Source organism: Ranitomeya variabilis, chromosome 4, assembly GCF_051348905.1.
Source record: "Ranitomeya variabilis isolate aRanVar5 chromosome 4, aRanVar5.hap1, whole genome shotgun sequence".
In the NCBI taxonomy this organism is placed as follows: Eukaryota; Metazoa; Chordata; class Amphibia; order Anura; family Dendrobatidae; genus Ranitomeya; species Ranitomeya variabilis.
This window is the reverse complement of record NC_135235.1, coordinates 493,910,373-493,933,775: the sequence shown is the minus strand read 5'-3', so window position 1 is coordinate 493,933,775 and position 23,403 is coordinate 493,910,373. Positions and strand designations below refer to the sequence as shown.

At 46.2% G+C, this 23,403-nt stretch overlaps 1 protein-coding gene across 1 annotated transcript in view; it reads right to left on the bottom strand.

Annotated features, from left to right (window-relative positions):
- The window catches only part of LOC143769060 (agouti-signaling protein-like), a 457,900-nt gene that overhangs the window by 15,377 nt on the left and 419,120 nt on the right, over window positions 1–23,403 (bottom strand). Inside the window, exons 2-3 of the mRNA XM_077257644.1 lie at window positions 16,991–17,137; window positions 16,836–16,897 (exon numbers count right to left, since the gene is read on the bottom strand). Of these exons, the coding sequence (XP_077113759.1) occupies window positions 16,836–16,897; window positions 16,991–17,135 (207 nt within the window). The 5' untranslated portion in view covers window positions 17,136–17,137. The remainder of the gene's footprint in view (window positions 1–16,835; window positions 16,898–16,990; window positions 17,138–23,403) is intronic.

Here is a 23,403-nt window from a genome sequence, read left to right as displayed (position 1 = left end):
AACTTGACACGAATAGATCCTTGACTTAGTCCAGACACAGATAGATATGCTTATAGGCAGTTCAAATCATATCTTAGCTCAACCAGGGAGGCATGGTTAATAGTTTCAGGTTTTGCAGGGCAGCAAACAGCTTACATGTCCAGCAAATGCAGATGGAAGTAACACGAGCAGCAGATGAAGGAGGATTACTGAACACTGGTGTATGCAGCAGGAACTCAGAGCAGAGTGTCAGGATCTCCAACACAGGTTCACAGGCGCAGGTGCAGGTGCAAGGACAGGGAGTAATCAGGAGCTGGATGCAAAGCAGAATAATCTAGCACAGACTGAAGGCTGGGGTGGAGTTTTATAGCAGGAAGACAAGTGCACATGAGACCAAAGATGCCATCTTGGAAAAGGGCAGTAATGCACAAAAGGTAAAAAAAATGTTCAGAGTCCTGATAGTAGCAGTGGCAAGTGGGGTGATAGTTGAGGGAGGTTGATGTCACCTTTGTATTGCAAGTGTCATGGTCTGTATGTGAATTCTAGTTTTGTGCTGCAGGGCTTAATGCTTTTGGCCTCTTTCTGGTCCTGGGAGGGCTTTAAATAGCCTCAATTGGGCTCTATCCGTTGTCAGTGACACTTATGACCTCGGCTTAGTTCCTGACCCCTGTGTATCTGTGGATACTGTCTGCCTGTGTATGCTTGCTCATGTATGACACGGTCCATTCCTGTTTCTGATGTTTCTGCCTGACTCTGTACTTGCTTCACCTCTCTGTTATGACCTTTGCCTGTCCTTGACCTTACATTCCATTGTTCCTGCCTGTACCACACTGCTATCTCTGGTTTCAAGACTCTGCTTTGTGACTGACCTCGCCCCAGTCTTGCCCCTCCTGTACCGTGCCCTCTCCTGGTTTAGACCCATGTCTGTCCGACTAGTCTCTGGGCTTCTCTAGCCTCCAGTCTCCGGAGTGCTGGGGCTTGTCTTTGCCTCCAGACACTCCACCAGCAGTCACATGCTTCAGGTCCTGTTTGCCTGAAGCACGCATCTCCACCGCTGCCGCCCACGCTCCACAGGTATCTTTGAGCATAGTTTGTTCAACTCAGGACACGCACACTGGCTCAGTGTTAGTAATGGAGAGGCATTAATAAGACGCCCCAATTATTAACCCCATAGTCACATTGCATGAAAACACAGACCCCCAGAAAAAAAGTCCTTTAATTGAAAGTAACACCCAGACTCCTTTAATAATCTTAATTAAACCATACTTACGACCTCGCCCATTCCCCTAGTAATCTGCAAAAGAGGTAAATAAACAGAGAAAATAGAAGAAATGGAGGGCACCGCAGAAGACAGAGGGTTCACTGTGGGCTTGTGACTAAGCATGAACAAAAAAGAAGAAGAAGAAGATCATGCCCACATGAATAGGAACACCTCTGAAATGGTATGAGATAATGATATTTATTATATTGGCAAAAAACCTACAAAATACACACACATGTGCACACAAAAAAACACGACATGATGATTAAAAACACTTAAAAATGCAAATATGCAAGAACACTGCCCAAATATATGTATACATGTCATATCCCAAGGTGGGGAAGATGACAACCCACAAAACATGAACTTCCCACAATAAGATGACTACGATGACCTAACTACACAAATGAGAAACGGCACACAAGTCGATATTGCAATACCATATAAACCCCTGATAAGGTGCATAATAAATGTGCAGAAAATGACAAAATTGTCAAAGCTTAAATATATGGCTTATATTCGTACTAATAATGATGGATGAGACAGTTCAACATTTGAAAAAAATATAAAGCATATATAAATATATGAATGTCTCAGTGATGGTACACATGGGACCTGCGAATGGGGGAAGGAGAGGGGGAACTAACCCAATGAGAGCCCACAGCCTCAATCCAATGCACAAAAAGCACCCCCGTCATACCCACAGTCCAAAGCCATAAAAGAGATGTGTAGTCCACAAGGGAAGCAAAGTGTGGGATAGGCTCCCACGCGTATCGCCGCCAGAATGGCGGCTTCCTCAGGGAAAGAGAATGTCCACACTGCTATCTCTGGTTTCAAGACTCTGCTTTGTGACTGACCTCGCCCCAGTCTTGCCCCTCCTGTACCGTGCCCTCTCCTGGTTTAGACCCATGTCTGTCCGACTACTCTCTGGGCATCTCTAGCCTCCAGTCTCCGGAGTGCTGGGGCTTGTCTTTGCCTCCAGACACTCCACCAGCAGTCACATGCTTCAGGTCCTGTTTGCCTGAAGCACGCATCTCCACCGCTGCCGCCCACGCTCCACAGGTATCTTTGAGCATAGTTTGTTCAACTCAGGACACGCACACTGGCTCAGTGTTAGTAATGGAGAGGCATTAATAAGAGGCCCCAATTATTAACCCCATAGTCACATTGCATGAAAACACAGACCCCCAGAAAAAAAGTCCTTTAATTGAAAGTAACACCCAGACTCCTTTAATAATCTTAATTAAACCATACTTACGACCTCGCCCATTCCCCTAGTAATCTGCAAAAGAGGTAAATAAACAACAACAATATTCCTCATCTTTCCGCAGAGATGCTTTTAATCCATTTGTCCCACAACAAATCTAGCTCTGCTACATCTAAATGGCAGGCTACATGGTTGCATGTGCTCAGTGTCTGCCTGTAAACTGCTATTCATCTCTGAGGGCACCGCGAGCTTGAGAACGTTCAAAGCACCAGAATTGGTACATCTAATAGATGTGCCTTTTCTGGGGGGCTACGGGCTGCTATTTTTAGGTGGGGGGTTAATATCCATGGCCACCTAGCAGCCTGAGAATACCAGCCACCAGCTGTGAGCTTTAGCAATGCTGGTTGTCAAAAATGGGGGGGACATCATGCTGTTTTTTTTTCATTATGTATTTAAATAATTAAAAAATACGTGGGGACCCCTCTATTCTTGATATCCAGCCTTGTAGAAGCTGACAGCTGAGGATTGCAAGCCCCCAGCTGTGAGTTTTGCCTGGCTGGTTATCAAAAATACAGCAGAACCCACGCAGTTTTTTTGTTTAAATTATTTATTTACATCGCAGGAGCGGCTGGTGAATACTTCCATCCGCTGCTCCTGCTCTCACTGTCTCATGGCAGTTGAAGTCACATCAGCTGACACCAGTGACCAGGGGTAAGCTCGATGATGTCACTGCCGGTCACTGATGCTGCGCTCGCAGCAGCTCATTAACCAGTGGTTCTCAGCCTGGACGGTCGCATCTTGGCACCGTTCAGGTTGAAAACTATTTATCCCCCTGACATGGATTACAGCATGGGACAGAACAATGGACAGGTGAGGGATATTGTTGTTTTTTTATTTTAGTTTTATTACAGGACAACAAGGGCTTCGGTGGAATAGACGATAGGTGAGTATAACTGTGTTTGTTATTTTTAAATAAAAAAACTGTGTTTAGTCTTATTTCTAATAAAGGATTTTATTCTGGCTGTATCTTTATTTACCATATAAATATAGGATTAGTAATGGATAGGTGTCTAAGGGTACTGTCACACAGTGCCATTTTCATCGCTACGACGGCACGATTCGTGACGTTGCAGCGTCGTATAATTATCGCTCCAGCGTCGTATACTGCGGTCACACGTTGCAATACACGGCGCTGGAGCGATAATTTCATGACGTATTTGCGATGTAGAAGCCGTTGGTTACTGTGCGCACATCGTATACAACCTGTGTCACACGATGCAATCATGCCGCCACAGCGGGACACTAGACGACGAAAGAAAGTTTCAAACGATCTGCTACGACGTACGATTCTCAGCGGGGATTCGGATCGCAGTAGCGTGTCAGACACAACGATATCGTAACGATATCGCTAGAACGTCACGAATCGTGCCGTCGTAGCAATCAAAATTGCACTGTGTGACAGTACCCTTACAGATGCCTCTTCATTACTAACCTGTGGGCTTGATGTCACCTGACAATACAAAGGTGACATCAACCCCACAAATATGAACCTCACTTGCTACCGATACAAGGCAAGTGGGAAGAGACGTGCAAAGTGCTAAAATTGGTGCATCGAATAGATGTGCCTTTTCTGGGCGGTTGAGGGCTGCTATTTTTAGGCTGGGGGCCTATATCTATGGCCCCTTACCAGCCTGAGAATACCAGCCCCCAGCTGTCAGCTTTAGCAAAGCTAGAAGTCAAAAATGGTGGGACCCCATGCTGTTTTTTTAAATTACTTATTTAAATAATAAAAAATATGGCATGGGAACCCCTGTATCTATATATATGAGGCATCATGATTACTCGCTAATCCCGCCCCCAGCACAGTAGCTCCGCCCCACCACATCACCGCTCATAATCCTGCCCCCCACCCCATTACCACACACAATCCCGCCCCCCACATTACCACACACAATCCCGCCCCCCCACATTACCACACACAATCCCACCCCCACCACATTACCACACATAATCCCACCCCCACCACATCACCACACATAATCCTGCCCCCAACACATTACCACACACAATCCCGCCCCCCCACCATATTACCACACATAATCCTGCCCCCCACCACATTACCACACATAATCCTGCCCCCCACATCACCACACATAATCCCGCCCCCCCACCACATTATCATGGTGACCAGAAAAATGCACACAGGAAAATTGCACACAGGAAAATTGCCCACAGGAAACATGCACACAGGAAAAATGCATACAGGAAAATTCCCCACACGGAAAATTCCCCACATGGAAAATTCCCCACATGGAAAATTCCCCACACGGAAAATTCCCCACATGGAAAATTCCCCACATGGAAAATTCCCCACACGGAAAATTCCCCACACGGAAAATTCCCCACATGGAAAATTGGCAATTACAGCATCACAAAAGTTTCAGATCTATGATATTTCAGGTGCAAGGTGAGGATGTTCACATAATATGTGATCAACTTGTGATTTACAGTTGACCTAGTGCAAAACTGCAAAAATGATGATCTGTGGTTTGCAGCAGTCTGTCATTATCAGCAATAGATAGATCTAGTCTGCTCTCTTCTCTCACTGATTCTACCTTACTCCTCCCACCAGCCAAGAACAGCAGCACATGCAGAACCAGCAGCAGTGTGATCCAGAGGAGCCATAACTGCTATCAGTGCTCACAAAAGAATCACTGCTGCTGGCAGAGATATTTGGTCCTGGAAGCCCAGAAGGCACCGCAGAAAGGTGAGATTCTGTCACTTGTACCACTTTGTGTTCTTGCTGAGAATGTATGATGTGCTTTTGCAGTGGAGTCCGATGGGCCCCAGTGCGAAATTTGGCCCTTCCCCCCCACACACACACATTGGTCAGATGTGTGGGCCCCTGTAGTGTTCTAAATTCTATAAAGACTTATGAATTGCCCCCCCCCTTCATTATGTAGTAATGTCCCCCATACTGGTATATATGGCCATCATCCTGGTGAATATGTCTGCATCCTGGTATATATGTCCTAATGCTGGTATATATGGTCCCCATCCTAGTATGTATGGTCCACATGATCTCCATCCTGGTATTTATGCCCCCTTTCTGGTATATATGTCCCTATCCTGGTTTACGTGGTCCCCAATCCTAGGCTATGTGCACACGTAGGAAATGTGGTGCAGAATTTTCTGCACTAAATCTGCATCTCCTGGCAGAATCCACAGGTGCGTTTTTTAAGCGTTTTTAGTGCGTTTTTTATTCGTTTTTTGTGCAGTTTTTGTGCAGTTTTTACCACTGCAGATTTCTATTAATGGAGGGGTGCAGAAACGCTGCAGAAACGCACAAAAGAAGTGACATGCACTTCTTTGAAATCTGCAGCATTTCTGCGCAGATTTTTCTGCACCATGTGCACAGCTTTTTTTTTTCACATTGATTTACATTGTACTGTAAATCACCAGCACTAGGACATATATACCAGGATGCAGACATATTCACCAGGATGATGGGCATATGTACCAGTATGGGGGACATTACTACATAATGAAGGGGGAGGTGGGCAATTCATACGTCTTTATAGAATTTAGAACACTACAGGGGCCCATACATCTGACCAATGTGTGTGTGTGTGTGGGGGGGAAGGGTCAAATTTCGCACTGGGGCCCATCGGACTCCACTGCAAAAGCATATCATACATTCTCAGCAAGAACACAAAGTGGTACAAGTGACAGAATCTCACCATTCTGCGGTGCCTTCTGGGCTTCCAGGACCAAATATCTCTGCCAGCAGCAGTGATTCTTTTGTGAGCACTGATAGCAGTTATGGCTCCTCTGGATCACACTGCTGCTGGTTCTGCATGTGCTGCTGCTCTTGGCTGGTGGGAGGAGTAAGGCAGAATCAGTGAGAGAAGAGAGCAGACTAGATCTATCTAGTGCTGAGAATGACAGACTGCTGCAAATCACAGATCATCATTTTTGCAGTTTTGCACTAGGTCAACTGTAAATCACAAGTTGATCACATATTATGTGAACATCCTCACCTTGCACCTGAAATATCATAGATCTGAAACTTTTGTGATGCTGTAATTGACAATTTTCCATGTGGGGAATTTTCCGTGTGGGGAATATTCCGTGTGGGGAATTTTCCGTGTGGGGAATTTTCCTGTGGGCATTTTTCCTGTGTGCATTTTTCATGTGGGCAATTTTCCTGTGTGCAATTTTCCTGTGTGCATTTTTCAGGGAACCCATTATCACACATAATCCCTCCCCCCACCACATTACCACACATAATCCTGCCCCCCCACCACATTAACACACATAATCCCGACCCCACACCACATTACTACAGATAATCCTGCCCTCCACCACATTACCACATAGTCCCGTCCCCACCACATTACCACACATAATCCTACCCCCCACCCCATCACCACACATAATCCCACCCCCTACCCCATCACCACACATAAAATTCACCACACATAATCCTGCCCCCACCACATTACCACACATAATCCCGACCCCCACTGTTATGATCCTAGTGGCAAGGATCGCAGGTCCGACTAGCTAAGTAACTGAACAGACTACTAGCTCTGGGGAAGTGGTAACTAGATTGACCGCAACCTGATCCTATCCGCAAACAACTATAGGCAGCCGTGGAACGTTACCTAAAAAATCCTAGACGTCTCGTCACTGCCTGAGAAACTGACTATTCCTGGAGGGAAAGTAAGTCCGCACTTGCCTCAGTGGAAGACCCCAAAGATATAGAATAGCCCCCCACAAATATTAACGGTGAGTTAAGGGGAAAGCACAAACGCAGAGATGAAATCAGATTTAGCAAATGAGGCCCGCTAATACTAGATAGCAGAAAATAGGAAGGAAACTGTGCGGTCAATAAAAAACCCTATTCAAAATATCCACGCAGAGATTGCTCGAGCCCCCGCACCAACTAACGGTGCGGGGGAAGCAACTCCGTACAAGTGGAAGTGAAGCAGAGCTAAATAGGAGCCTCCCTGGTGAATAACGAGGCAGCTGATCCAGCAGACCCGCAGGATAATAAACCAAACCACCAGGGGGAGCCAAAAAACCAAAGTCACACAATACCATCTGTGACCACAAGAGGGAGCCTGAAAACGGAGTTCACAACAGTACCCCCCCCTTGAGGAGGGGTCACCGAACCCTCATCAAAACCCCCAGGGCGATCAGGGTGAGCCACATGGAAGGCATGAACCAAATCGGCCGCATGAACATCAGAGGCGACAACCCAGGAATTATCCTCCTGACCATAGCCTTTCCACTTAACCAAATACTGAAGCCTCCGTCTAGAAATACGAGAATCCAAGATCTTCTCCACCACGTATTCCAATTCACCCTCAACCAGCACAGGGGCAGGAGGCTCAACCGAAGGAACCACAGGCACCACATACCTCCGCAACAACGACCGATGGAACACATTATGAATAGCAAACGATGCCGGGAGGTCCAAACGAAATGACACAGGGTTAAGGACTTCCAAAATCTTATAAGGACCGATAAACCGAGGCTTAAACTTAGGAGAGGAGACCTTCATAGGAACAAAGCGAGAAGACAACCACACCAAATCCCCAACGCGAAGTCGGGGACCCACACAGCGACGGCGGTTGGCAAAGCGCTGAGCCTTCTCTTGTGACAGCTTCAAATTGTCCACCACATGATTCCAAATCTGATGCAACCTATCCACCACAACATCCACTCCAGGACAGTCAGAAGACTCCATCTGACCCGAGGAAAAATGAGGATGAAACCCTGAATTACAAAAAAAAGGCGAAACCAAAGTAGCAGAACTAGCCCGATTATTAAGGGCAAACTCGGCCAATGGCAAAAAAGTCACCCAGTCGTCCTGATCAGCAGAAACAAAACATCTTAAATAGGTTTCCAAAGTCTGATTAGTGCACTCGGTTTGGCCATTCGTCTGAGGATGGAAGGCCGACGAAAAAGACAAATTAATGCCCATCTTAGCACAAAAGGTCCGCCAAAATCTAGACACAAACTGGGATCCTCTGTTTCAAACAATATTTTCAGGGATCCCGTGCAAACGAACCACATTTTGAAAAAACAGAGGAACCAACTCGGAGAAGGAAGGCAACTTAGGCAAGGGCACCAAATGGACCATCTTAAAAAAACGATCACACACCACCCAAATGACCGACATTCTCTGAGAGACAGGGAGATCTGAAATAAAATCCATGGAAATGTGCGTCCAAGGCCTCTTCGGGACAGGCAAAGGCAACAACAAGCCACTGGCACGAGAACAGCAAGGCTTAGCCAGAGCACAAATTCCACAAGACTGCACAAAGGAACGCACATCCCGCGACAAGGAAGGCCACCAGAAGGACCTAGCCACCAAATCTCTGGTACCAAAAATCCCAGGATGGCCTGCCAACACCGAAGAATGAACCTCGGAAATAACTCTGCTGGTCCATCTATCCGGGACAAACAGTCTCTCCGGTGGACAACGGTCAGGTCTATCCGCCTGAAACTCCTGCAGCACTCGTCGCAAATCTGGGGAGATGGCAGACAAAATCACCCCTTCTTTGAGGATACCAGCTGGCTCTGAATCACCAGGAGAGTCAGGCACAAAACTCCTAGAAAGAGCATCAGCCTTCACATTCTTCGAACCAGGCAGGTATGAGACTACAAAATCAAAACAAGAGAAAAACAACGACCAACGAGCCTGTCTAGGATTCAGCCGCTTGGCCGACTCGAGATAAATCAAATTCTTGTGATCAGTCAAGACCACCACACGATGCTTAGCTCCCTCGAGCCAATGTCGCCACTCCTCAAATGCCCACTTCATAGCCAACAACTCCCGATTACCAACATCATAATTCTGCTCAGCAGGCGAAAACTTTCTTGAAAAGAAAGCACATGGCTTCATCACAGAGCCATCAGAGCTTCTCTGCGACAAAACAGCCCCCGCACCAATCTCAGAAGCATCAACCTCGGCCTGGAAAGGAAGGGAGACGTCTGGCTGACATAAGACCGGAGCCGAAGAAAACCGGCGCTTCAGCTCCCGAAAGGCCTCCACAGCCGCAGGAGACCAATTAGTAACATCAGAACCCTTCTTGGTCAAATCCGTCAATGGCTTAACAACACCAGAAAAATTAGCGATGAAGCGACGGTAAAAACTAGCAAAACCCAAGAACTTCTGAAGACTCTTAACAGATGTAGGCTGAGTCCAGTCATGAATAGCCTGAACCTTGACTGGGTCCATCTCAATAGCAGAAGGAGAAAAAATTAAACCCAAAAAAGAGACCTTCTGGACTCCAAAAAGACATTTTGAGCCCTTCACAAATAAAGCATTGGCACGCAGGACCTGAAACACCATCCTGACCTGCTTAACATGGGACTCCCAATCATCCGAAAAAACCAGAATATCATCCAGATACACAATCATAAATTTATCCAGATATTCGCGGAAGATGTCGTGCATAAAGGACTGAAAGACAGAAGGAGCGTTAGAAAGTCCAAAAGGCATCACCAAGTACTCAAAATGGCCTTCGGGCGTATTAAATGCAGTTTTCCATTCATCACCCTGCTTAATACACACAAGGTTATACGCACCACGAAGATCTATCTTGGTGAACCAACTAGACCCCTTAATGCGAGCAAACAGATCAGATAACAATGGCAAAGGATACTGAAATTTGACCGTGATTTTGTTTAGAAGGCGATAATCAATACAAGGTCTCAAGGAACCATCCTTCTTAGCCACAAAAAAGAACCCCGCACCAAGAGGGGAGGAGGAGGGGCAAATAAGTCCTTTCTCCAAAGACTCCTTTATATAACTCCGCATAGCAGCATGCTCCGGCACAGATAAATTGAAAAGTCGTCCCTTAGGAAACTTACTACCAGGAATCAAATTTATAGCACAATCACAATCCCTATGAGGAGGTAGAGAACTGAGTTTGGGCTCATCAAATACATCCTGGTAATCTGACAAAAACGCAGGGACCTCAGAAGGAGTGGATGAAGCAATTGACACCACAGGAGCGTCGCCATGAATTCCCTGACAACCCCAACTTGACACAGACATTGCTTTCCAATCCAGGACTGGATTATGAGTCTGCAACCATGGCAGGCCCAACACGACAACATCATGCAAATTATGCAATACAAGAAAGTGAATCACCTCCTGATGAACAGGAGTCATGCACATGGTCACTTGTGTCCAGTACTGAGGTTTATTCGTAGCCAATGGTGTAGCATCAATTCCCCTTAGTGGAATAGGGAATTTTAAAGGCTCCAAAACAAAACCACAGCGCCTGGCAAATGACAAATCCATCAGACTCAGGGCAGCACCTGAATCCACAAAAGCCATAACCGGGTAAGATGACAGGGAACAAATCAGGGTAACAGACAAAATAAACTTAGGCTGTAATGTACCGATGGTGACAGATTTATCAATCTTTTTTGTGCGCTTAGAGCATGCTGAGATAACATGAGCTGAGTCACCACAGTAAAAGCACAATTTTGCCGCTCACTTCTGGTCAGAATTCTATCACATTGCCTAGACTCAGGTGTCTGTTCAGAAGATACCGCCAAATGGTGCGCAGGTTTGCGCTCCCGCAAACGCCGATCAATCTGAATGGCCAGAGTCATTGACTCATTCAGACCTGCAGGCATAGGGAAGCCCACCATGACATTCTTAATGGCTTCAGAAAGACCTTTTCTGAAATTTGCAGCCAGGGCACACTCATTCCATTGAGTAAGCACCGACCATTTCCGAAATTTCTGGCAGTACACCTCTGCATCATCTTGCCCCTGAGAGAGGGCCAACAACGCTTTTTCAGCCTGGTTCTCAAGATTAGGTTCCTCATAGAGCAATCCAAGGGCCAGAAAAAATGCATCCACACTGAGCAACGCAGGATCCCCTGGAGCCAATGCGAAAGCCCAATCTTGAGGATCGCCACGCAAGAAAGAAATAATAATCTTAACTTGCTGAACAGAATCCCCAGAGGAACGAGGTTTCAAAGAAAGAAACAACTTGCAATTGTTCTTAAAATTCAGGAACCTAGATCTATCTCCAGAAAACAACTCCGGAATAGGTATTCTAGGCTCTGACATAGGACTCTGCACAACAAAATCCTGAATACTTTGTACCCTTGCAGCAAGATGATCTACACTGGAGGCTAAACTCTGGATATCCATATCAGCAGCTGAACTCAGAGCCACACCAAGATTAAGAGGAGGAGAGAAGCCAGACACACAGCAGCTAGACACACGGCAGCAAAAAAAAAAAAAATATCTCCAAGCTTCTTTTCTCCTGCTTCTGCCATGCAATTAACACTTTATAGGCCGGCTGTACTGTTATGATCCTAGTGGCAAGGATCGCAGGTCGGACTAGCTAAGTAACTGAACAGACTACTAGCTCTGGGGAAGTGGTAACTAGATTGACCGCAACCTGATCCTATCCACAAACAACTATAGGCAGCCGTGGAACGTTACCTAAAAAATCCTAGACGTCTCGTCACGGCCTGAGAAACTGACTATTCCTGGAGGGAAAGTAAGTCCTCACTTGCCTCAGTGGAAGACCCCAAAGATATAGAATAGCCCCCCACAAATATTAATGGTGAGTTAAGGGGAAAGCACAAACGCAGAGATGAAATCAGATTTAGCAAATGAGGCCCGCTAATACTAGATAGCAGAAAATAGGAAGGAAACTGTGCGGTCAATAAAAAACCCTATTCAAAATATCCACGCAGAGATTGCTCGAGCCCCCGCACCAACTAACGGTGCGGGGGAAGCAACTCCGTACCCCAGAGCTTACCAGCAAAAAGAAATCACATGTTAGCAAGCTGGACTAGACTCATCATACACAGAAATCATATTGCAGGCAGATGAGCAAAAAATATTCAAACAGAACTTAGCTTATCCTGAAGAGGCAGAAAACGAGATAATCAGGAGTAATCAGAATAGCACTGAATACATTGACAGCCGACAACAAGTGGAAGTGAAGCAGAGCTAAATAGGAGCCTCCCTGGTGAATAACGAGGCAGCTGATTCAGCAGACCCGCAGGATAATAAACCAAACCACCAGGGGGAGCCAAAAAACCAAAGTCACACAATAGCATCTGTGACCATAAGAGGGAGCCTGAAAACGGAGTTCACAACACCCCACCACATTATCACACATAATCCCGACCCCCACCACATTACTACAGATAATCCTGCCCCCCACCACATTACCACATAGTACTGACCCCACCACATTACCACACATACTCCCGCCCCCCCACCACATCACTACACATGATCACGCCCCCCCACCACATTACCACACATAATCCAGGCTCTTCACCACATTACCACACATAATCCCGCCCCACACCACATTACCACACATAATCCCGCCCCCCACCACATCACACATAATCCTGTCCCCCACCACATCACCACACATAATCCCGCCCAAGAACACATCACCACACATAATCCCGCCCCCCACCACATTATCACACATAATCCCGCCCCCCACCACTTTACCACACATAATCCCGCTCGTCCACCCCATTACCACACATAATCCCGCCCCCCACCCCATTACCACACATAATCCCGCCCCCAACACATCACCACACTATTGTTATTAACTTCATTTTAAGTTAATTTACCACCTGTGTAAGCGCTATTGAATGTTGTCATTATTTACTTTAATTTAATCACCAGCAGCGTTAATTAGATAGCAATGAGCGTGCCGAGCGTTAGCTGGCTGGAAACATCTAGTACTTAATAACCAGGGTTGCAGCCCCCAACTGTAAGTTTTGCCTGGCTGGTTATCAAAAATACAGCAGAATCCATGCAGCTCTGGCTCTCACTGTTAATAGCGGCAGCATGTGTCAGCTCATAGGAGCTGTAGTCTCATCAACTGACACCAGTGACCAGTGTCACCCATCGTGGGAAACACCGGCTTTTGTGCTGTGTATGTTCAGCTATATTCAGCAATTAAATCGACGATTAAATTGGCGAATATTGCAAATTTGGTGATCGTGAGTTGAACCAAATATTGAAATATTCACTCATCTCTACTCATAGGTGGAGAAAGAAGCAGATAAATCATTACATTTGTACAAACAAAGAATATTGATCATGAATAAATAATGTTAAAGAAAAATTGTAAGAGAACAAATAATGTTTCATCAGTGCTGCAAAGCAATACTATATGATGTCAAGTAACACAATGGTTAATTGAAAACCAAAATGTATTGGATGCCTTGAAAAAAGTATTCATGCCCCGTGAACTTTTCCACATTTTTCACATTGCATCAACAAATTTAAGCGTTTGTCTGTTTGGATTTTATGTGATATGGCTCACTAAAGGATACAAATGAAAAAAAATGTCAGAAAATGAAACAGCTGCAATAGCACCAAGTCAGATTAAAAATGCACTAGCAAGTTTTAGCGGACCCCCATGACAAATGCAGGGGTAGCACAGGTGTAAACAGATAATAAACACAGTTAGGCACTGGTGCTACTTGGCCCCTGTCTATTTTGAGGCCTGGATAGCAAATAGCAAGGTGCGTTGTTAAAGTTAGAACTATTATGATTTGATACAGCTTGTCGCAGGGGGTTGGCTTGAACACGTTTTTATTTTTAAAAAAGTCAACTAAATACCCCATGTTCTTTACATGAGCTGCTATTTATTTACTTACTACAGAGTTTCTTCATATTGTTTTTTTTTCTAGGTTATATGCCCTAACCTGAGTAATGATCATTATGCAGTAAGAGGGAGGAGAAGGTGAGCTGTGACCATCATCATCATCCACTGTATAATAAAGATGTTACCTTTTATTATAATCCTGTTTATGATGATTATGAGAATGCTGAAATGTTATCTACACCGAATAGGATGCATGGGTCCAGTGTCAGGCCTAGTGAATGGTTGTTAAATTGCAAGATTACATTTTTTTCTATTATAGTGATATGGAAAAAGAAAAATCAAAGTACCGTATATACTCGAGTATAAGCTGACCCGAATATAAGCCTAGGCCCCTAATTTTGCCACAAAAAACTAGGAAAATTTATTGACTCGAGTATAAGCCTAGAGTGGGAAATGCAGCAGCTACTGGTAAATTTAAAAAATAAAAATAGATACCAATAAAAGTAAAATTAATTGAGACATCAGTAGATTAAATGTTTTTGAATATTCATATTGAATCGGGAGCCCCATATAATGCTCCATACAGTTCATGATGGGCCTCATAAGATCCTCCATGCAAAATATGCCCCATATAATGCTCCATAAAGTTCATGATGGGCCCATAAGATGCTCCATTGAATAATATGCCCCATATAATACTCCATAAAAGTTGATGGCCCCATAAGATGCTCCATAGAATAGTATGCCGCAAATAATGTTCCATAAAAGTTGATGGCCCCATAAGATGCTCCATAAAATAATATGCTCCATATGCTGCTGTTGCGATAAAAAATTACATACTCCTCGTCGCTGGGGGCCAGGTGCCGGTGTCCTGAGCAGGCGAGGACACCGACGCGCTATGGGGGGCCAGGTGCCGGAGTCGCCTCTGGCTCAGGCTCCAGGCACTTGCGATATTCACCTGTCTCCATTCCACCGCCACGAGCCACTGTGTCTTCCAGCTCTCTGCAGTGGCTGTTCAGGCAGAGGACACGCACTAAAAATGTCATTGCAGCCTCTGACCTGAGCATCACAGCCAGAGGACGCTGAAGACACAGCGCAGCGGTGGTATGGGGACAGGTGAATATCGTATGGCTCATCCTCCCCCAATTATAGTCATACTCACCCTCCTGGCGCGGTCTCTGCACTTCCCTGCTTCTCCGTCGTCCCAGGACCGGCAGTTCCTTCCAGTGCTGAGCGGTCACATGGTACCGCTCATTAAAGTAATGAATATGCGCTCCACCCTTATGGGAGTGGAGTCGCGTTCATATTTATTACTTTAATGAGCGGTACCATGTGACCGCTGAACACAGAAAGAGCTACCGGTGCCAGAGATCATTGGAGAAGCAGGGGAGTGCAGAGACCGCGCCATGAGCGGGTGAGTATGATGGGACAGCCGCCACTCCTGCCGCTCCCCCTTCCTCGCCGACCCCCTGGAAGAATGACTTGAGCATAAGCCGAGAAGGGCACTTTCAGCCTAAAAAAAGGCTGAACATCTTGGCTTATACTCGAGTATATATGGTATGTTTAACATAAATACCTTATTTAAGTTAAATTCCCATGATGAGTTTTTGACATATCTCATGCCCACTTTGCTTTTTTTATGAAGTACAAACTGTCCTGTGGTGCGTGTTTGAAATCTGCAACTTGTCAATTTCTCTTTTACATACTATAATTTTTTTTGTGTGCATTTTCCCCATAGAATTGCATTAGATGTGGAAATCCACAGGTAAAGAATGCATATGTGTTTTTTTTATCATTTCCACTGTGGAAATTTGCTAAATCATGCATGTGATCCACACATGACTGTATCAGTACAGTATTGTCAAAGCCAAATACCAAGTATCAAAATCAAAGCAGCTAGATTTAAAACATGACATGCCAGAAAGACAAAAGCTGCAGCAAAAACACATGTAAAAAACGCAATGAAAAAACACTACTAACCTAATTTACCTAATAGGTGAAGAAATGCTGCAGAAAATCTACATAAAAAAGTCGTCAAATTCTCACAGTGGGAACATAACCTTAAGCATTAGATAATTTTCTGATCCCAATCTAGAGCCTCTTACCTAGCCAAATCAGTTCTCATACTTTGCACTGACAAAGGCCAATAGCCCGAAACACCGTGTCTGCAAAGTGAGATTCCGAATTGGCTTTTATCCTATAAAATCCTATGGCGCTATAGAGTTCAAATTCTCTTTCTCTCTGAAGAGACAATTTGCATATAATATATCATTTTCTGATGTCACAGTTCCTTTAATTTCATATTCTCGTGCATCCCCAAAGTTTCTCCCATTTTTGTCCTTCATTTTGGCATGAAGTATTGCTTTTTATAAGTATTGCTATTTACTGAACTCGAGAATTAGGATTGTCAAGGACTATGACTTTAATGAAAGCATGAAAAGGACACATTCTGAATAAAATTCTCTTATCTCCTGAGACAGCTCTTTGGAAGGTATTTGAATGATTGTGCCTATTCAGTATTGGAAAAATATCTACTATTTATTAAAAATCCTCATAATCAGTAATACAGTGCAAAAAAAGTCTTAGGGTAGGTTGACACTTATAGAGTGCTCTGCAACAAGCACTTATTAAAGGCCTCTATAGGAATCCCTGACAAGCTGCATTCCAATGGGTATTCCATCATATCGAAGGGCAGCATGCTTGTTTTAATGTGAACCTAGCCTTATTCACACGGAAAAAAATATTGGTACCTTAGCCAGTTTATTCTTTTCCGCGTCAATTCTGCTTACTCTTCGCGATGCCTTTGTTAAATCTGTGTAGCATCAATAAAATGTAGTTATATATTTCATTATTTGTAGTTATTGCATTAGTCCGCATTGAACAAATAAGTAGGAGAGTTACTGACCTACTATGGAAATGGGTGGAAGAAGCTCAGAGAAACGGGCGACACTTCCACTGTTTGTTCTGTCTGGCTTCTCATCAAGAAGAATGTGAGACTGAACAAGAACCATCAACCAGTACAGAAGAAGAAAACTGGATACGACTTTCATGTCTGCAAAGAAATAAACAATCAAATATGATACATTGATAAACGGACTTTTCTTCCTAATCAGACGCCTCCCAGCCATCACTCCGGGCCTGTGCACGCCGGGCGCCGCCTCCTCTTGATGCATTATCATCCCCGACGCCTGGGCTGTAAGTACAAAGGGCTGCGCAACTGCGCACGCCCGAAAAAAAAAACTTAATGTGCAGGCGCCGGGGACGATAATGCAGCAAGAGGAGGGGCGCCCGGCGCTCACAGGCCCGGAGTGATGGCTGTGCTGCGTCTGATTAGGAAGGAAAGACCCGCCTCCCTGGAGGTTTCAGGGTATGAGGGGGCACATTTTTTAAGTGATTATTTCAGCGTGTGCTGGCATCATAACTAAAAGAGCCACCTTGTCAGAATGCTGCATGACCGCGTATGCCGAGTACGGTCTTTTCCTCCGTATGTAACCTAACCACCAAAAACTGCCCCCCCCCGACCCAACCTTTCCTTAAATAAAACATAACCAATTATTCTTTTGGATATTTTGGCCACAGCGGCCAACTTTTATTAATAAAATTAACATAACATAAATACAACAGTATAAATTCGAGGGGAGGGTTCTTGGATAGTGTTGAGCGATACCGTCCGATACTTGAAAGTATCGGTATCGGAAAGTATCGGCCGATACCGGCAAAGTATCGGATCCAATCCGATACCGATACCCGATACCAATACAAGTCAATGGGACTCAGGTATCGGACGGTATCCCTGATGGTTCCCAGGGTCTGAAGGAGAGGAAACTCTCCTTCAGGCCCTGGGAACCATATTAATGTGTAAAAGAAAGAATTAAAATAAAAAATATCGCTATACTCACCTGTCCGACGCAGCCGGGACCTCAGCGAGGGAACCGGCAGCGTTGTTTGTTTAAAATTCGCGCTTTTACTTGGTTACGTGAGGTCCCGGCTTGTGATTGGTCAGGGCGGCCATGTTGCCGGGATGCGGACCAATCACAGCAAGCCGTGACGAAATTACGTCACGGCTTGCTGTGATTGGTCCGCGTCCCGGCAACATGGCCGCCCTGACCAATCACAAGCCGTGACGTCATGGGAGGCTGGACACGCGCGCTTTTCAAAATACGCGCATGTCCAGCCTCCCGTGACGTCACGGCTTGTGATTGGTTAATGGCGGCCATGTTGCCGGGACGTCACTGGAGGCTGGACACGCGCGCTTTTCAAAATACGCGCATGTCCAGCCTCCCGTGACGTCACGGCGTGTGATTGGTTAATGGCGGCCATGTTGCCGGGACGCGGACCAATCACAGCAAGCCGTGACGTAATTTCGTCACGGCTTGCTGTGATTGGTCCGCGTCCCGGCAACATGGCCGCCCTGACCAATCACAAGCCGGGACTTCACGTAACCAAGTAAAAGCGCGAAATTTAAACAAACAACGCTGCCGGTTCCCTCGCTGAGGTCCCGGCTGCGTCGGACAGGTGAGTATAGCGATATTTTTTATTTTAATTCTCTTTTTTACACATTATTACATTAATGTTGTTGCGATACCCGATACCCGATATCACAAAAGTATCGGATCTCGGTATCGGAAATTCCGATACAGCAAGTATCGGCCGATACCCGATACTTGCAGTATCGGAATGCTCAACACTATTCTTGGAGCTAAAAAGATCTGGCAAAACCCCACAATATAAGATCGACCACCATATTACCCTCAGCCGTGAAAACCAGCTCGAGGGCACCGTACATCCCGTTCCGGGAAGAGAAAAAACCACCTAGAGCTCCCAGGGTAAAACCCCGTCCAGAGCCCATACCAAAATGCCAGATCCAACCCCACCACATTTTAAATTGCCTGCAATTATGCTCCAATTCCTTCCCCCAACCAATCAGCGTCAACTCCAAGAACCCCCACCCCCCCACCGCCACTGTGACAATAATTGAATAAAATGCAAATAATGACCAAACACCCGCATACCAAGCGTAAACCCAAAACCCTTTTTTTTTTTTTTTTTTTATATATATAACAACCCGTGCCATATCAATATATAAAAACTCCCCCCACAATTCCCCCCCCCCTCTCGTTAAACAAAAAACCCCAAGCACAAGCCTACAAGGGAGGGTGGGTGGGTCTTCCTTCTACTGGATTCAGGTAGGGAATGGCGGTTTTCCCGCACTTTCCCTACTAACCCCCCATCTAAACCCCTCCCCCCTTTTCCATTCTCCTATCCCCAGCCGGAGCATCATTCAAAAAGACCGCCGGCTCAAAGCAGTCATGGGGGGCCTCCTCCCAGCTGCACTTTGTTCCGGCCCCCATCTTGACCGCGTATGCCGAGTACGGTCTTTTCCTCCGTATGTAACCTAACCACCAAAAACTGCCCCCCCCCCGACCCAACCTTTCCTTAAATAAAACATAACCAATTATTCTTTTGGATATTTTGGCCACAGCGGCCAACTTTTATTAATAAAATTAACATAACATAAATACAACAGTATAAATTCGAGGGGAGGGTTCTTGGAGCTAAAAAGATCTGGCAAAACCCCACAATATAAGATCGACCACCATATTACCCTCAGCCGTGAAAACCAGCTCGAGGGCACCGTACATCCCGTTCCGGGAAGAGAAAAAACCACCTAGAGCTCCCAGGGTAAAACCCCGTCCAGAGCCCATACCAAAATGCCAGATCCAACCCCACCACATTTTAAATTGCCTGCAATTATGCTCCAATTCCTTCCCCCAACCAATCAGCGTCAACTCCAAGAACCCCCACCCCCCCACCACACACGAACAGCCCTGACCACCTCAGGCTCGTGAGTGCCCCAACGCCACCAACGCACGTTCAACTCCTTCTTGCAATGCTAAATTCCACAAATCAATTCCAATCGCGTTTAAATGAACTCCATCCTCCCTCCAGTAGTTACCAAGCCCTGACTCCAATTCAAAATGTCTAACGCTAAACCCCCCGTTTCTGGAAACAAAACCCCCTATTGCCCTATTCAACTTAACCCTGGCCCTATTAATACCTTTCAAAGATCTAGCCCCCCTCCAACTTTTTCTAGGCACAATATCTGACCACACAATCAACACCCCAGGAAATTATACTTGCAACCTCAACAAATCGAACCGTATGTCCCTAATCAACTCCCTGACAGGCCGTACACCCAAGTCGTTCCCCCCCAAATGCACAACTAAAATGTCAGGTTGTCTGTCTAAACGAACCGCCTTAGAAAATTCAGGAAGGGCCATGTTCCAAACCATCCCCCTATATCCCAACCACCGAATGACAACCTGACGTCTACTAAACCCCAGTTGCCTACCGTCCGGCCTGACCTCGGCCCGCAGCGCCCCCCAGTGAACGAACGAATGTCCGAAGATCCAGGCTAAGTAAGGGGACACACCTGCAACAAGACGCATGAAGAAAAAACACTGGGTCAAATACAAAACATAACCACACTACTAAATTAATGACGGACGTAACCTAAGTACCGATTCAAAGTCCACCTACCAATTCTACAAATGTCCTCCGCGCCCAAACCCAAACTATCAGCTTCAGATGCCGCCCCGATACGAAATGAATGCGACCCGAACAACTCCGGAGAAAGGCCCAACTCCCGCAAGCCCCTCCTTAATACCGCAATGAACTGAAAGCGTGACAAAAAGGACCCCTCTGCGTGACACAACAAAGGGCCGGATCTGCCTGACCATAACTGCCAGTATTCTTCCAGACAACCTCTAGGGCACATTAAAGACCCGGAAACCCTCCCCAGTACCACACGTTTTCCTCTCCCAATTTGGTCAGTCTTTGAGCGCCGAATCCAAAAAACGATACCCCCCGTCCAAAGTTCCACATCCTCTGCCAACAAACCCCCTGCTCTAACTTTGGACGTTGACACCAGCTCCCCAACGCGCATAGCCCCAAAAAATGCTAATGAAAAGGCGAGGCGAAACAACGCCAACTCAAAACTCGAACCACAAATAATCTCCAAGACTCCACCCAACCGTTCTAAAAGGCTAAAAGAAATGGGGCGACGACGGTCAATAGTCTGATTACCCCTCCTAAAACCCCTAAGTGCCTGTCTGACCAAAAAATGTTTCGTCGCGTCCACCAACCCTTGCAACTTAAAAGCAAAAGCCAAACCGGCAACAAATTTATTCACCTTCGAAATCGACCAACCTTCTTCGGCCGCCTTCCCGATCAAAAATAACACAGCCAGCATCCTATCTTCGTCAGACACCAACTGGCCCCACACCGACACCCAACATTGCCATACTTGCCAAGATGCTTCGTATGACGCCCATGTTTTGCTCGTAACAGACTCCTGAATCAATCGGCCCGCTCGTCCATAATCACGCTCCAAAGATGCAAAGGGCATTCCTCTCCCAAGATCTCCGCGTCCGGCGCCAATTCCCGAAAACGGTCCCACTGAAAACGAGACAATGCATCTGCTATTGAGTTCTGCACACCCGGCACATGCACCGCCGAAATACAAGCGTTCAGCTCCAAGCACCGAAAAACCAACTCCCTTACCAACTTAATCACCGGGGGAGATGAGGCCGACAAACTGTTCATCACTGACACGACGCTCATGTTGTCGCAATGAAAACGAATCCTCCTGTTAGCAAACATTTCCCCCCAAATGGAAACCGCAACCACGATAGGGAACAATTCCAACAAGACCAGGTTTTTTGTAAGGCCCAACTCCCTCCACTGGCCCGGCCACCGTCCGGCACACCAACGACCACCGCAAAAAGCCCCGTAACCAGCCGAACCGGCTGCATCCGTATAAATCTCGCAATCAAAATTTGTTAAGACCTCCTGCTGAATCAACGACCGCCCGTTGTAATTGCCCAGGAAACGTTGCCACACTAGCAAGTCATCTTTGTGTTCCTTGCTCAGGCGAATAAAATGGTGTGGCTCCTTTACGCCTGCCGTCGCGACCGACAACCTGCGACAAAATATCCTGCCCATGGGTATGATCCGACATGCAAAATTCAATCTACCCAAAAGAGACTGCAATTCTTTCAAAGTCAGCTTCCGCTTCCTTCTAGCTCTTTCAACCTCCTGCTGCAACATGGCCAACTTATCTTCCGGCAACCGACACTCCATCTTCTCGGAGTCGATTAAAATTCCAAAAAAACTCAATACCGTACTGGGACCTTCTGTCTTATCCGCCGCCAATGGAACTCCAAAAAGGTCTGCGACCCAAAACATAGCCGTTAACATATTACGGCAAACTACGGAATCAGGCGGCCCGATAAACAAAAAATCATCCAAATAATGGATAACCGACTGAACTCCAGAAACGTCCTTAACCACCCACTCCAGGAAAGTACTAAACGTCTCAAACAATGAACAAGAAATGGAGCAGCCCATCGGTAAACATCTATCCAAATAGTAACCACCATTCCAAAAACAACCTAACAACGGAACGCTGTCCGGATGCACCGGAAGCAAACGGAAGGCCGATTCAACATCCGTTTTTGCCAACAGCGCCCCAGGGCCGTGCCTTCTCACCCACTGCACCGCTGCATCGAATGATGTATACTCAACCGAGCACAGCTCTTGGGCGATGCCATCATTTACCGACCGACCCTTTGGGTACGACAAATGCTGGATCAATCGAAATTTATTCGGCTCTTTTTTAGGCACCACCCCCAAAGGGGAAACCACCATACCCGCCATCGGCGGATGCAAAAACGGCCCCGACATCCTTCCCAACTCCACTTCTTTCTTGAGTTTAACATCCACAACCTCGGCATGCAACATTGCCGAACGCAAATTCTTAACCGAAAAAGGAACCTCGTGGCTCGGGGGAGGAATCCTAAAACCATCCGCAAAACCATTGAAAATAATACCTGCCTTCACCTGATCGGGGTACCTATTTAGAAAGGGGGCCATCTCGTGAAGCCTCACCGGGCTCTCCCCCTTGACTGGCACCCAAGGCTGGCTTTCCTTTTCCTTTAATGAAACACTTTGAAGCCCCGTGTGAACCTCCATTACAGTGGGAACACACATGCTTAAATTTACAGGTGCTACCGTATTTACACTGACCGTCATTAAACTGCCAGCAGGTTCCAGACTTCTCCTTCGCTCCCTGCGAACCCTGACTGCTGCCTCCGTGTCCCGACTGCTGGCTGCCACCACCCCCGGACCCATGAAAGGACTGCCCATGCCTAGCTGGGGCCATAACCTTCAGCCAAAGGCCTATATCTTTCTGGTCCCACCTAATTTCTGGCCTTACCGCCTTTCGCTGCCTGAACTGCTCATCATACCGTAGCCACG